Source organism: Rhinichthys klamathensis, unplaced genomic scaffold (genome assembly GCF_029890125.1).
Source record: "Rhinichthys klamathensis goyatoka isolate OS25496 unplaced genomic scaffold, OSU_Roscu_1.1 h1tg000040l_1, whole genome shotgun sequence".
Lineage (NCBI taxonomy): Eukaryota > Metazoa > Chordata > Actinopteri > Cypriniformes > Leuciscidae > Rhinichthys > Rhinichthys klamathensis.
The window spans coordinates 9,221,517-9,237,146 of record NW_026606587.1 but is presented as its reverse complement, the minus strand read 5'-3'; the positions used below and the strand labels follow the sequence as shown (position 1 = coordinate 9,237,146).

At 37.6% G+C, this 15,630-nt stretch overlaps 1 protein-coding gene across 1 annotated transcript in view; it reads left to right on the top strand.

Annotated features, from left to right (window-relative positions):
• plch2a (phospholipase C, eta 2a) overlaps positions 1-11,503 on the top strand; it is a 153,798-nt gene extending 142,295 nt beyond the window's left edge. The window contains exons 22-23 of the mRNA XM_056246782.1: positions 2,366-2,696; positions 9,314-11,503. Coding sequence (XP_056102757.1) covers positions 2,366-2,696; positions 9,314-10,923 — 1,941 coding nt within the window. The 3' untranslated portion in view covers positions 10,924-11,503. The remainder of the gene's footprint in view (positions 1-2,365; positions 2,697-9,313) is intronic.
• The last annotated feature ends 4,127 nt before the right edge of the window (positions 11,504-15,630 follow it).

Sequence of the window (15,630 nt, the reverse complement as noted above, 5' to 3'; positions counted from 1 at the left end):
GAACTAATGAACAATGAAAACTACAAAGGACTACAAAACATGGCACAAAACAGGAAATAACATAAAAGTCCATACAAGACCAGGGGAATACATGATAGGAATCATGACAGCTAGCTCCTACTGACTGATATCAGCAGTGATACCAGCAGTCTGAATCTGCAATCCTGTTACCCATTCCGATATGCGTGTGTTTTTCCAATAAATTGTTTTCCAATTAAATATTGTTTTCTTAATAAGTCAGCTTGGTAACTGGGTTCAATAGTTGTCTTAATTAAAGCAGGCAACACTACAGCTATTTTAATTGTTAATTACCATAATAATTGTTAATAACCATTTAAATGGGAGTGATACAGACCTGTATCTACTACCTATTTTTCATGCTATAGGTTCATTTTATGTTAGATTTATCAAATATATCTATATTTGCACCTCTAATGCTATAAAAAGTAATGAGAAAGTTTGTACCTTATTCATACAAAGTGACACGTGATGTTGTAAACATGCTCACTGCTTACTTATGCCATGCTTTTGTCCATAATTTGTCCCTTTAACATTCGGCGTCAACAACAAATGTTCTTTGTGTAGTTTGTCTGTTTTTTCCCCTCTCTCTCTCTTTCTCTCTTTCTTACTTCTCTTTCTCTTATGTTTGTGATTTCAGTGCACCCATCTTAGCTGTCTATAGAGGCAGGAAATTATTAGGATCCTCGTTCAAAACTCAGGTGTAGTGAGACCCAATCAGCACCCTGCATGCTCCTTGCAAACCCCTCCCGTTCCCCCCAGTGAGCGGTTAAGCCCTGATTCATTTGCTAGCTTTCACCATGCCAACTCATGCAAAATGAGTTGTGACATAATGTCAATGTGACTTCCTTCCTTGGCTGCATTCTCATTGACCCCTAAAGCAGATCCAGTGTCCATGTCCATATAGCAGGCGACAGCGTTCACTCCTATTTCACTTAACTCAGGGCATTTAAGGGCAATGATAGGGCTTTGGATGGCTTGTTCGCAGTAATAGAGCTCTCAAGCAGTAGAGTCCATGAGAGAAATGCGTTGATCTTGGTTTGTGAAGTGCGTTACATATTCTCTATTCCTATCCATGACTATGAGGGTCTACTATGAGAGCTGGAATTTAGCAGGTACTTTTTTACATCCTTTTTTTAGTCAAAAAATATCGTATGTTCTCAAAAGCTAGCTGTCGTAACTGTGTGGATTAGCATAAATGCACTACATTTACTAACAAATGCATGAAGTTATTTGATGCATCATTAGTGAGGAGATCAGATGGCTGAACTCTCACATGGATCTACTTGAACACGGTTCATGAAATGACACTGGGTGTTATGCAGAGAAATGGCTGTTTATTTTGAGAAAAAAATATTATTTAAATATCTCTGTAATTATTAACATAATGTAATAAACATTTCAATACCTTGCTTTTCTATTCCAAACAAGCTAGGCATCACCTACATTGTTTTAAGAGATAATCCAGTGTCATTTTTTTTCATCAGAGATGATTGGACATAAATGTCCTGTCACCTTTCACTTGACATTTATTCACATTTCTCAGTTATTAACGTTACCACTACAATTTCCCAACATTGTCTGCATCTTCGTGTTTAAAGGTCTGTGTTGATCACCCACATTTGTCTGATGATTCTAAATTCTGCTACATCTCTGATAACATTTGTTATTTAAAATGTCACTGCTTTCTAAAGGTAACACATTTAATACAGGAAGTTGTTGCATTATATTATAACAGAATTTAACTGACAATTTGTGTATAAATCTTGGTAAATGAGCATGTTTCTTAAACTAACAAAACTAATCAAATGATGTTGATCATGTAGCAGGTAAGAAAACAAAGTGTTTTGTTATGTTTTTGTGTCTCTATTCTATGCTGTAAAAAGCTTAAACCAACCCAATATGATTAGTTGGCCACCAATCTCGGCTGCGTCATAAGACAAAGTAGATCAAATAAGTCATTGCCTTTTGATGCATTTGGAAATGCAGCCCTCATTTCTACTTGTCAGACTGGTCTGATTTGATGGCTTTAGAAGGAACTTGCCAGCTGGTCAGGGTTGGCTTGGCTGGGTGGCCACCTAAGGACCAGCAAACAGCCTTAAACTGGTTTAAGCTATTTTCCCAGCTGGGCAGAAGTCAAAAGTGGTTTGGTACACATATTTTGTTTGGTTAATAAGTTTGAAGACTTATTATTAATTGTGAACGGGAATAAAAGAGTAGCTCCCCATATGTTTTAAATTGTAAACAATTCAGTGACAGCCTAGTTATTTGTTATAGTGTTTAGATGATTCCATAAGTCATCTATTAGATTCATATTGCCTACCCACTTTCTGATTTCCCATTGCAGGTTCGAGCAGTCAGTGGTATAAAAGGACTGTTTCACAGAAACCCAAAGCAGTCGTCTCTCGACAGCCATGCTGCTGCTCTGCTCAAACGTAAGACTACCTTCGGTGCTCACCTCCTGCGCCGCACAGCCAGTGCCCCCACCAAGGGCCAACCCAAAGTCAAGAGGGGCTTTCCTGATATCTCCATTGACACAAAAGATTGCAGCTCGGAGGGTGCCAGTGAAGAGCGAGAATCGGAAGAGGGGCCACTTGTCCACCACAATGGAGATAGCGCATCTGGCAAATCATGGGGTCATGGCACCAACGGGCAGCTTCACCCTGACGACAGTAAAGGTAAGAGTACTTTCTTTTATCCTGAGCCCCGTGCTACACCTTACAGAAACAGGGGTGCAGTGAGCGAACCTCTGAAGCGAGCCAACAAGTTGCGACTCCAGGATCCACTGGATGAGAAGCCGGGTGTGTTTGCACGTGTTGCTATCAACAGCTACGGGCGGGTTGGGATGACTTCCAATTGCATTAAGTGTGTAATTGGTTCCAAGGAGAGTCCTGAATTGGAGAGGAAGGATACAAGCACCTTCATCCAATGCACTCCTGCTCCCATTAGACCTGAAAGGGCATCTCGGTCTCCAACAGCTTCCAGACAAGTTCAGCCAGAACCCATACTCAAACCACAAGCCTTGGCCCAAACTGACTCAAAGCCCAAATCAGACCCCCATGCTCTACCGAAGCCTGTACCCTTACCTAGATCAAGGGCAAAGCTCCGGCAAACATTGGCTGCACAACCCCTTCACCCCACTGAAGACCTAACTGTCCGAAATGCTCGCTCATGTAGCGTTCCACGTCGATTCTTTCAGTCCCCATGCACCCCACCTCCTCCAATTCCAGACGACAAAACTAGCCTTTGTCGGCAATGCCCTGCCCCACCCAACTATGGCAGCAACTACAGCAAGACTAGATCTGTTAATGACGTAAAGAGATTGTCTGACAGTGACTCTAGCAGCTTTGACAGTTTGACCAGCCTTGATCTACCCACCCTCTTTCCACCACGGGGAATGGAGAACCGGAAACGGGCCGCGGGGACACTGCAGCGTGAGATGAATGCTCTGTTTGCCCAGAAAATGGAGGAGATCCGCAGTAAATCCCCATTGTTTTTTGCTGGTAAGGTCTACACAGTTAGATGGATCTTCAGTTTTAGAATGTCCCAGTGCCTCAGTAATATAGATTTCAGTAGGTTGTGATGGAACCCAACAAATACCCTCCAAAGACCTTGCAGGTGGTGTGGATCTCATTGAAGGCTCATCTCCACTGTGCAATGTCATCAATGAGAACCTATCACAGTATTTTAAGAATTACTGTTGGATATTGTTTTATTGTGCTTTTGCCCACCATTTCCTTTAAGTTTATGTGTCCTTAAATATCCTAAAACCAGATTTGCAGGCAAGACAGTGGGGTCAAAACTGACACAAAAAGGCATACATCAATGTTTCTTTGTGATTTTGAAGTAATTGATTTGTGAAATGATTGTGGAGCACGGTTTTGCCAACATTGGCATTAATTACTGTGATATGTGATCCGTAATTCCCTTCGTAAAACCTCATTAGCTTTTTGACCTGATAACAACATAGAATTCCTTAAAGGGATAGTTCACCCAAAAATAAAAATAAAATTAGCCCATGATTTACTCACCCTCAAGTCATCCAAGGTGTATATGACTTTCTTCTTTCAGACGAATACAATCAGAGTTATATTAAAAAATGTCCTGGATCTTCAAAGCTTTATAATGGTAGTGAATTGCTGTTTCTGTTTTTAAGTCCATAAAAGTGCATCTATCCATCATAAAAGTGCTCCACACGGCTCAGAGGGGCTAATAAAGGCCTTCTGAAGTGAAGCGATCAGTTTGTGTATAAAAAATATCAATATTTAAAACTTTATAAAGTAAGATAACTAGCTTCCGGCCGAACGAACATATAGTACGGATTCCACTTAAGTCTAAGCGCAACTTATGCAAGTAATGCGACATACTGCTGATATTTACGCTACGCCATGATGCACCACGCTACTTCCGACGTCACAAGTTGCGCGCATTAGGTGCAAGTAGACTGCGTATGGCTGTTTGGCTTCACTTCAGCAGGCCTTTATTAACCCTGCGGAGCCATGTGGAGCACTTTTATTATAGATAGATGCCCTTTTATGGACTTAAAAACAGAAACAGCAATTTACTGCCATTATAAAGTTTGGAAGAGCCAGGACATTTTTTAATAGAACTCCGATTGTATTAGTCTGAAAAAAGAATGTCATAAATACCTAGGATGACACGAGGGAGAGTAAATCATAGGCTAATTTAAATTTTTAGGTGAACTATCCCTTTAAAGGTCCCCTGACATGGGGTTATTTTATTATGTTATAATGTTTCCTGGGTTGCCCTTATAATGTTAGTATGTTTTTTAGATCAAAAATAGTCATAATTTAGAAATAAAAGGCATTTTTCCTAGCCTGATTTTAGCCTCTGATTTGAACGCTCTGTTTAAAGGGGCGTGTCTGCTGTGGGATGTAGTGTAACCGGCCACTGCTGTGATTGGCTGACATGCTTGCATATGAAATAGCTATGTATTACATATGAAACTCTCTTGAATACTTTTACTACAGCTATTATAAGTTTTTACTATTACAGCTATCGAGATTAACGAATTGTGAGAAGTTTTTAAAGTATTTAGATCAATTCCCATCACATAAAATGTTGCCGTGATGAGCATTGAGCAAGCAGATGACTGTGTGTTGATCGCGAGAATGAAGATCTTATCTTTGCAACGCAGTTTCTGCACTCTCTCTAATGCTTTCACCAATGCAAACACGATGATGTACATACAGTAAGAACTTCGTTGTGCAGTGTAACGTGCGTCATTGATTTTATAACGAGTTGTCCAGATAAACTTGCGCTGTGTGGAAAGATTGTTCTTTGATCGCTTTCTGTATAATTTGTTCACAATTTAAATAAGATTATTTTCATCCTACTAAAAGAAACGGTGTGAAGTTGATATTTTAGTCACTGGCTTGACTTATGCATGAACAGTATTGAACGATTTTGAGAGAAAGAGTACCTGTCTGAACTTGAACAATTAGGCTACACATCAGAAATTGATGCTTGGTAGCTCGATCGATTTATTTTCAGACGTTCATCGAGGCCAGCTCTGTATTGGCCCAAGTTGAGGAAACAGTCGTCGGTGAAATGTTTGGACCATACAAAACTTTGGGAAGTTGTGTCGGCGCATTTCCAGAAAAAATTTAATTAACCCATTGTTTCTTCAGAGGCTCGGATCAGTCGGATGAAGGAACTAAAAAATACTTTTGTGTTCATTTGTACATCCGAACACTGATCAACTGCCATGGTTCGCTCGTTTGCAAGCCATGATATCTCTCGAGGAAAAACTCAAATCGCGCTCGCATGTTCGTACTTCCTAGCTCATTTTCTCATGGGCGAGCCAAATTCTCGGGCAAAGCAGAGAAAAAGGAGGTTATCTTTCCTCCGTATGACGTCATACGGAGGAGATTCAAGATCAGCTCCTCTGAGCTTTCATTTTCTCAAAGGCAGAGAAAGATAGCCAAAGCTCGGTTTACACCGATTGAAATTTCTAGCCACTGGGAGACCATATAGGCTAGGGGAACTCATATTAATGTTAAAAAACCTCAGAAAGTGAAAATTTCATGTCAGGGGACCTTTAAGGAGGAAAATTTGTTTTTCTTATAATTCAATGAGATTAAATAGAGAGCCATTACTGTAGGAGAACTCCCTAATGTCTCAGATTTGCCAAGATAGCAAAGTCTCCAATCAGTTTGTTTGTTTTGCCTCCAATAGGAAAAATAGGAAAGACAAAGATAATTTGATACTTTAATGACAAATTCGCTAAACATTCTTAGCTATAAAAGAGCAAACTTTGAGCAATAACAATTTTGTCTGGGATCTCACCTTACTGGGCTCCCCAAGGTCATGGTTTATCTCAAAATATAAGGGAGTTTTAAAATGGTGAGTTCCATGCCTGAAAAAGTCTTGGAAACTAATGAAATAAAAATAATAACAACTAAAATTTATATAGTGGATAAAATGAATATATATTTCTGAAATGCCATTTTTGTATATGTAAAATTGAAATTCACTGATCAAAAGATGTGGTAACACTACTGGTAAAACTGTTCATGATTCGTTGTATACATTTATTTCTCTAATAATGCAGCCAAGTAACTGTAGTGCTGTCACAAGACTGTGAGGGTCACAAGAATCTTATATAAGTATGTACACTACATACTTATGTGTTCCTGTCCCACGCACTTGAGCAAACACAAACCAGATGCTTGGTGTTACAACTGGGGCAGGTCTAGAAATGTGGGGAATATTGACTATAGCTATGTTCTTGCATATTGATGTGTGAGTTGGGGGAGTGGGGTTTATCATATGATTTATGAATGAGAGGGTGCAGCTGTGTTTTCTTATTCCTAAAGGTATCACACACATTGTAGGTTCTCAGCTCCTTATGATGTTGGTGCTAACCCTCTTAGTCCTTACAACTTTGCCAAGATAGCAAAGTCTGCAATCAGTTTTTTTTTTTTTTTTTTTTTGCCTCCAATAGGAATAGACAAAGATAATTTGATACTTAAATGACAAATCCGCTAAATATTCTTAGCTATAAAAGAGCAAACTTTGAGCAATAACAATTTTGTCTGGGATCTCACCTTACTGGGCTCCCCAAGGTCATGGTTTATCTCAAAATATAAGGGAGTTTTAAAATGGTGAGTTCCATGCCTGAAAAAGTCTTGGAAACTAATGAAATAAAAATAATAACAACTAAAATTTATATAGTGGATAAAATGAATATATATTTCTGAAATGCCATTTTTGTATATGTAAAATTGAAATTCACTGATCAAAAGATGTGGTAACACTACTGGTAAAACTGTACATGATTCGTTTTATTTCTCTAATAATGCAGCCAAGTAACTGTAGTGCTGTCACAAGACGGTGAGGGTCACAAGAATCTTATATAAGTATGTACACTACATACTTATGTGTTCCTGTCCCACGCACTTGAGCAAACACAAACCAGATGCTTGGTGTTACAACTGGGGCAGGTCTAGAAATGTGGGAAATATTGACTATAGCTATGTTCTTGCATATTGATGTGTGAGTTGGGGGAGTGGGGTTTATCATATGATTTATGAATGAGAGGGTGCAGCTGTGTTTTCTTATTCCTAAAGGTATCACACACATTGTAGGTTCTCAGCTCCTTGTGATGTTGGTGCTAACCCTCTTAGTCCTTACAACTAATTAGATCTCCAAACATTAACCTTACCATGCACTCCTTTATTGTGTATCTATCTATGGGTAACTGACAAAGCATTCATGTTGTGTCAGCGCATTTTCCTGGTGTACCATCTCCTTTACTACACTGAGTCCTTCTGTTTCATTCTGCACTTCTCCTGTTAAAATGCCTGTTTGTTCCTTCCTTCTTGCATGCTTTCTATCCTTAGTGCAAAACTGAGGGGCTGGCCAATTACCAGGTAAAAATACTTTACAGCTTTTTGCTTAAGCAAGTTTGACTTAATGATTTAACATTGTGTTCATCATCATCATGTGTTATATTCATCATACATTGAATTTTAGTGTGAATGATATGACTACTGTATGTGATTGTTATTAATGTGTCATCTTGTTACGCAGCTTCAAATGTGTGCCAAGAACAAATTTCCCTTTAGGGAACAAATAAAGTATTATCATAATTATCATAAATCATACAGCAAACTTTAGCACATAACTCACGTTGTTTACATTAAAGGCATGATGATCAAATCAAGCAACTTGTTGAGGAAAGGTCTGCCATTATTTTATGAAATAGATTGGGCTTTATATATTTGCATTTGGGCTTAAAGATTTTTTGGTAACACTTTGAACTAAGTTTAGTATTGTTACTTTATAAAAAGCATTTATAAATCTTAGTTATTAATATTAATTTCAACATTTAATAATACATTATTAAAATAGTTAATGCACTGTGAACTAATATGAACAAACAATGAACAGCTGTATTTTTATTTACTAATATTAACAAAGATTAATAAATACTGTAACAAATGTATTCAAACAAATTATTATTTAAATGTTGATCATCTATGACAGAGGAATTTGCATGACAAGAAAATTGACTTAATATAAAGCCCAGAAACATTTCCATTTACAAATGCACTGGTCACTTATATTTTGGTTGAACAGTGGAAGTCTGATGTAACTTTCCTGCATGCCCAGCCTTTGTTCTGTATAATAACAATATGTTTTCTTGAGCATTCAATTTTGCATTACCCACACAGTCATATATATACACACCAAATATATATATATATATATATATTTTTTTATTCATGTATTGTTTTGTCAGTTTCTTTTAAATCATTGTATTATATTTTGTTTTTATTTAAATACAAACGTTTGTGTCTAAATATTTGGTTTTGTTGAATTGTGCTTAAAGCTGAAGTGTGTATTTTTTAAATGATAATAGATAATAGAGTTTAATATGCAGAGACAACTTGTAGGTTGATTTCCCCCAAAAGTGCAAATACCATGTCTCTGTGGGTCTATCAAAACATTACTCTTAAACAGCAACATTGGCTCAACCAATTGTGTTAATTTGAGGGCTGGTCTATGTTTTTTCTGACCAATGGCAGACAAAAACACGTGTTACAGAAATTACACACTTCAACTTTCTTTTATTTCTTTCCTTTTTGTTTTGCAGTCAAAAATGTGCATTATTTCATTCATGAGCAAAACCATGTTGTTGGTTTTGTTTGACATTCATGATATATTTTATGCAGTCTCATTGTGTTTTTTCTTTCTTTTCTTATTTCTAACAGCATTTTGAGTGTCCCTATTTGTATCTAATATTTTTCTGCTTGTTATGTGCTTCCAGAAAATTCTGAAGTGCAGAGTCCAACTCCATCTCTAAACGCCTCATGTCTGGAATCCATTACTGCGCAATTTCAGGAGAACACTCCTTTGACCTCAACACAAAGTCCTCTGGATACCTCATCACGTTGTCTCTCCACTACATTGTCTTCACCATCCTCAGCAATAACAACATCTTCCAATGGGGAAAATCGTAGCACTATGAAAAATAATGAGGACATTCTGAAATCATTTGCACTAACCGAGTGTATTGGTCCATACAGCATCAGAGGCAAGGATTCTTGGAACAGCCACATCAACTCTTCACTTTCCACAAATTACCTTGACATTGGATGTGATACGCCCCCTCTACCAGACCAGACAGATGGTGAGGTTGTGCAAAAAGCAGATATTAACCCCAACATCGCTGAAATAAAAAGAGGACAGACTCTAGAGATAGATGCTGTAAAAGCAACAACTGTTATTCAGAGCTCTCAAAGGATTCAGGCGTTGAAGGGGGTGTTTGACAGAGACATTGGACGAAGCCTGCAAACAGGACTGAGGACCCCTGTCAGAAGAACCAAAAGTGAAGGACAAATGAAGGCGGTAAAAAAAGCAGACGGCCCATCAGTGGTCCCCGAAGTCTCTATTGACGCCACATTAAATGACAGGCTCTGGAGCAAACTCGACCCCAGCAGCCATCGGGATAGTGTGTCATCGTCTTCCAGCATTTCATCCAATGACACTGTGATTGATTTGTCCTTGCCCAACCTTTCCAGGAAAAGCCTTACCTGTCTTAGTGCTGCCCGGGACTACTCGGACAACCAGGTATCGTTGCCCAACAGGACCAACCAGCCTCGGTCAACCATTGTGGCATGCAGCGTCTCACGCGTCACCAAGAGCAAGTCCAACCCCAATCTGCGGGATGGTCAGATGTGCGAGCCAGAGGACGAGTTACAGCCTAGGCCTCTGGTGGCCGAGAAAGACCCTAGCCGGCCCATGCAGAGGCGCCACACGTGGAGCAGGTTGTACATGGAGGGCTTAAAGCAGTCATCCACGCTTGCTGCAGCTGTCTCCAAGAGGTCAACCACCCCCTCAACAAAAGACATGGACAGCAACTCAAAATCCAAAAGTCTTGGAGATCTCACTTCAGATGATATTGTCTGTAATTTCGAGAGCAAGTATCGCAGCATTAGTCGCAGTTTCATTGTGAGGCCAAGCCGCCATCAAGGGAAAACTCTAAGAAAACCCCCGAATGACCTAACAGAGCAGCTCAAGCAGCTCACTGATGTGGAACCCCTTACAAGCAAAGACTTTGCTCAGTGCAGGACCGATTCCGAAGTGGGACAGGAGGAAGAAGAGATGCCCTCTTTGCGGAGGAGTTCCTCACGGAGCCAGAGTCGGGTGAGATACATTGCTAACCGTGCCAGGCAGGCCCAAGAGAGGCAGCGGCTACAAAGCCTGACCAGGACATCTGGGAGCCCCATCGAGGAGCGTGGCAATCCTGAAGGAGCTTGTAGTGTACCCCACAGTCCTTGTGCAAGCTTGGATCTTTTGAGCCAGCTTCCACCAGGACCGCCCCAACAAAGCCCCTTGAGCCCAGACAACGAGGTCTTCTTTATGCTTAAGCTGTAAAAGGATGAGAGTGTGTTGAGTGTTTTGTGGGAAGCAAATGGACACAAGGTGGCCACCCCCCACCTCTCAATCGTTCAGATACTCCTGTGGATATGTTGAGCAGTCAAACATTTCTTATGTGCACTTACTGTAACACCTTCCATTTGTGGCTTGAGGAAAAAAGTTAAAAGCACACACTTTTTTTTAATGTCCATTGTTGACCTACTCCCAACCCTGTATAATGAGCCGTTAAATGGGATGCGATGCTAAGCTTTAAACTTTAAATTGGATGCAACCGTTTGCTAGTTTGTACCAATTATTTGTAAATGTGCATGCATTTGTTGAAAAAAAGCCAAAGGTGTAAAACCAGAGGATATTTTTTTCTGGTGTATATAAATATACAAGGTTGCATTTAGAAATGATTACAAAACAGAAACAATCTAAATTTAGATTATGCCTGTGGCATTTGTGGTACTGTAATATTATTTGTTTGTTTGTTTGTTTGTTTTTAAGATGCAACCTAGTGCAGCAATAGATAAAAAATGTAAGCACTACTGATTCACCACAATAATTCCCTGGATTAAAGGGGTCGTAAAATGCAGTTTCAGATGTTTATATTATGTTTCTCTAAGTTAGTTTATAAAGTTTGTCAACTTTTTTTGCACAAAAAAGGTCTAATATTTATAAATGATTTTCTTTCCTCATTTTCACTCTCTGTGAAAAACACTCATTTGTCGTATTATAAAATAATCAACAAGTTTAAAGTCCCCCTGTGGTGGAAATCAAGTTTTTAATGTTGTTTATTTGTCTATGATGTTTTTAATATGATTTAAGACAAACCATGTGCAAATTCATAAGTCAACACCATTGCTGAGTATTTTCTCTTTAAAACTGCAGTGAACCAAAAATGCGGTTTGAAATCGCTGGTGTTTCTGACGTCACAAACTACCTTGTAATTTGATCATCAACGAGTGGATCTCTGAGCTAATTTTTTGCATATTCATAGAACTGTGTATACTAAATGAGGCAAGAATGTAGAGTAACATTCAAGCCATTTTAAGGCATGAAGAAGAAAAAATCAAGAAAAAAACTTTTACATATATAATTTTGGTGATCAAAGATGAGTTTTAAGGGATACAATTATTGACTACAGGGGAACTTTACATTGTTTCTCACTCTTGCCAACTGTTAAGCATTTCATTTAATGGCAAATTTCATTCTTAGTGGCAACACTTTGTCATATTCTGGTCTGATGTAAGATGTATAGTGGCGTACAAACTGCTGAATAGTTGATAACATTTGCACCCCTATGTGTTTACCCCGAGATTTATAACATGCAAACAAAGTAAGAATTCCTCCAAGAACACATTGCACAAAATGAATTAAAGCATTTAAGGTTAATCAAATGGAAAAGCAACATAAATGTAACCAAATATCTATATATAATGTTTAATAATAGCAACGGTAACATACACTATAATAAAATGTATTCAACTCAAGCAAATATTTCTGATTCGAGTACGTACTGATTTTCTTAGCAACACTCAAACAATGTAATGCTTGGAGTCTTAATAGCATTAAATGCTGGTTTGACATTTAACACACTTAACTGTAAGATTAAAAATAAATCTGTTTGCCGGCGTTTCTTCCTTCCTCCTAACATAACAACGTCTGAGTTTGACCGTCTTACTTGACATCTTTATCCAACAGCAGTATTGCGTGATTGATGGACTGAAATGAGTTGTTCAGAACACACCACCTTGTTTACATACGACAATGTAAATGAACGTGTCACATAGAATCGTGACATCACAATTCTCCCGATTTCAAATCCAAATGTTATAGAAGGGTAGAAAAGAATAACTCATATTTTGAACTGGGAAGTTAGTTTTGAGTTCTGAAACGTGCAGTTTTTTTTTTTTATTCTAGAGTAACCACTTATGTGTGTAAATATCAATAACATTTTGATTCTCCATTTCATGACCCCTTTAAAATGTGTATTAGTCTGCAGCCAAATACAAATGCATTTTGTCTGTAGTTAATGGTATGAGAACAAATGTTGTAACCAAGCATGGAATGTATTTGTCACAATAATTTATTGTCCCTTGAAACTATTTTTAAAATAGTTTTAGATTTAGTAACATTAATGACTGCTATGTTCTGTTGTTTTAGTTTTTAATTTAGTAAAATTACAACGTACAGTATGTTCTTTAGTTAATTTAGTTACTAATGAAGTGTAGCTCTAAAATACAGTAATATAAAATTGCATATCTTCACTTTATGTACAGTAGTTTACCTTTTTAAATTTAAAAAAAAATGTCACTTCTCCTTTGGTCTACTGTATTTTTGTTTCAAAGGTTTTATGATTTAAAAATGTACAGTCTATTAGAGTCTAAGTGTGAAGTGTTATTCAATGTCATTGTCCTACTAATACCTTTTATTACTTTTTTAAAGAATGCTACTCAGTTACAGGGAAATAAATTTTTACCAGTTGTATCCTTCTGTCTTTCTTTCTTTCTTTCTTTTGTTTACTGCATTCTGCTATCTGAAGTTAACAAACACTACAGTTTCTCTTTCCAAACTGTGAAGATATATCACTTTTCATACAGTGTATTTCTTAAAATCATTCTATTTGTTAAACAGCTTTAATTTCAAGACTGTATAGTGAAAAGTCACAAATGTATCAGGTTAAAAGGTAATCATGATATTAAGAGCATTCCATCAAATTCAAGTTTCAAGAATATTTATATAGGATATATACTTTATACAATACAGATTGCTTCAAAGCAATATTCTCATGAATCAGTCATTTCAGTTATGATTACAACTATAAAGTGGCTCTACAAAAGATAATATTGTAACATTATTCAGCTTAATTCAATTATGTTATTCGGTGACCTAATTCGATAGTGTCAAATACAGATTAATCAATACATTTTACTGAATATGAATTGTCTTTAAGCCAATTGACAGTGACAGTATGAACAGTGTGATTGATAATTCTAAGATGCAGCACAAGTCAATGTTATTGTAAAATTATGGTACAGTAGTAATCAAAATTATTCAACCCCCATTGCAAATCAGGTTTATTGGCAACATTTACAGACTTTCAGCGGTTTGCAATGAACAAATCAAACAAAAGTAGTTGAAATGGCTCAACACAACAAATGTTTCAAGTGGTTTCCCCAAATTCAACTGAAAATGCAACTTTTAATGACTTCTGCAGTCTCAAAATCATTCAATCCCTTCATGGCAAGCATCTTTAGTACTTAATAGAAGAACCTTTTACTGTTATGACCTGCTGCAAATAAAAACGTTTGAGAATTCTGCTGGCTACTGTATACAGGGCACCATAAAGATTTTATCAAAGAATTTGCTGATCAGAATTAGTATTGGCTGCAGATAAAGTACTAATTGTTGGTGATTTTAATATACATGTAGATAATGAAAAAGATGCATTGGGATTGGCATTTAAAGACATTGTAAACACAATTGGAGTTAGTAAGTAAGTAAGTAAAGTTTATTTCTAAAGCGCTTTTCACAGATAAAATCACAAAGTGCTGTACACGAGAAAGATAGACAACACGTGTCAGGACCTACTCACTGTCGTAATCATACTCTAGATCTAATATCACATGGAATAGATGTTGATGCAGTTGAAATACTGCAGCAGAGCGATGACATCTCAGATCATTATCTAATCTCATGTAAATTACATTTAGTCAAGGCTGCAAAGCCGACTCAGTGTTATAAATTTGTCAGACCCATCACTTCTGCTAAAGATTGCTTTATCAATAATCTCCCTAATCAGTTTCATCATCTTAGCATCCCGGATAGCTTAGAAGAACTTGATATTGCAACAGAAACTTTTAACTCTCTCTTTTCCAGCACTTTAGACACAGTTGCTTTGTTGCGCTTAAAGAAGATTAAAGAAAATAGTCCAATGCCGTGGTACAACGAGCACACCCGGGCCCTTAAGAGAGCAGCCAGCAAAATGGAGCGTAACTGGAAGAAAACTAAACTAGAGGTATTTCGGATTTCATGGAAGGAGAGCTCGATTGCTTACAGAGAGGGTTTAAAAGCTGCTAGATCTGCTTATTTTTCAACCCTATTAGAAGAAAATAAACACAATCCTAGATATTTTTTTGAAAAAGTGGCTAAACTAACGAAAAAGAAAGCTTCAAGCCCAGAAGTTTCCAAGCAACACAGCAGTAGTGGCTTTATGAACTTCTTCACTTATAAGATCGATAATATCAGGGACAAAATTATAACTATCCAACCGTTTATTACAGTATCGCATCAGGGAGTGCATTGTAGTATCCCTGAGGAAAAATTTGATTCATTTGTTGCTATAGGAGAGGAATAATTTTGCAAACTCGTTAAATCATCTAAATCGACAACTTGTATGTTAGACCCTATACCGACTAAGCTACTGAAAGAGATGCTTCCAGAGGTCATAGATCCTCTTCTTAATATCATTAATTTGTCTTTGTCTGTAGGATACGTACCAAAACCCTTTAAAGGGATAGTTCACCCAAAAATGAAAATTAAGTCATTAATTGCTCACCCTCATGCTGTACCAACCCCGTTCATCTTCGGAACACAAATTAAGATATTTTTGATTAAATCTGAGAGGTGGATCACTCCTCCATAGGCTTCCTAAGGGAGTGAAACTTGACGGCCCAGAAAGTCATTGAAGAAAATGTTTAAATAGTCCAAGTGACTACA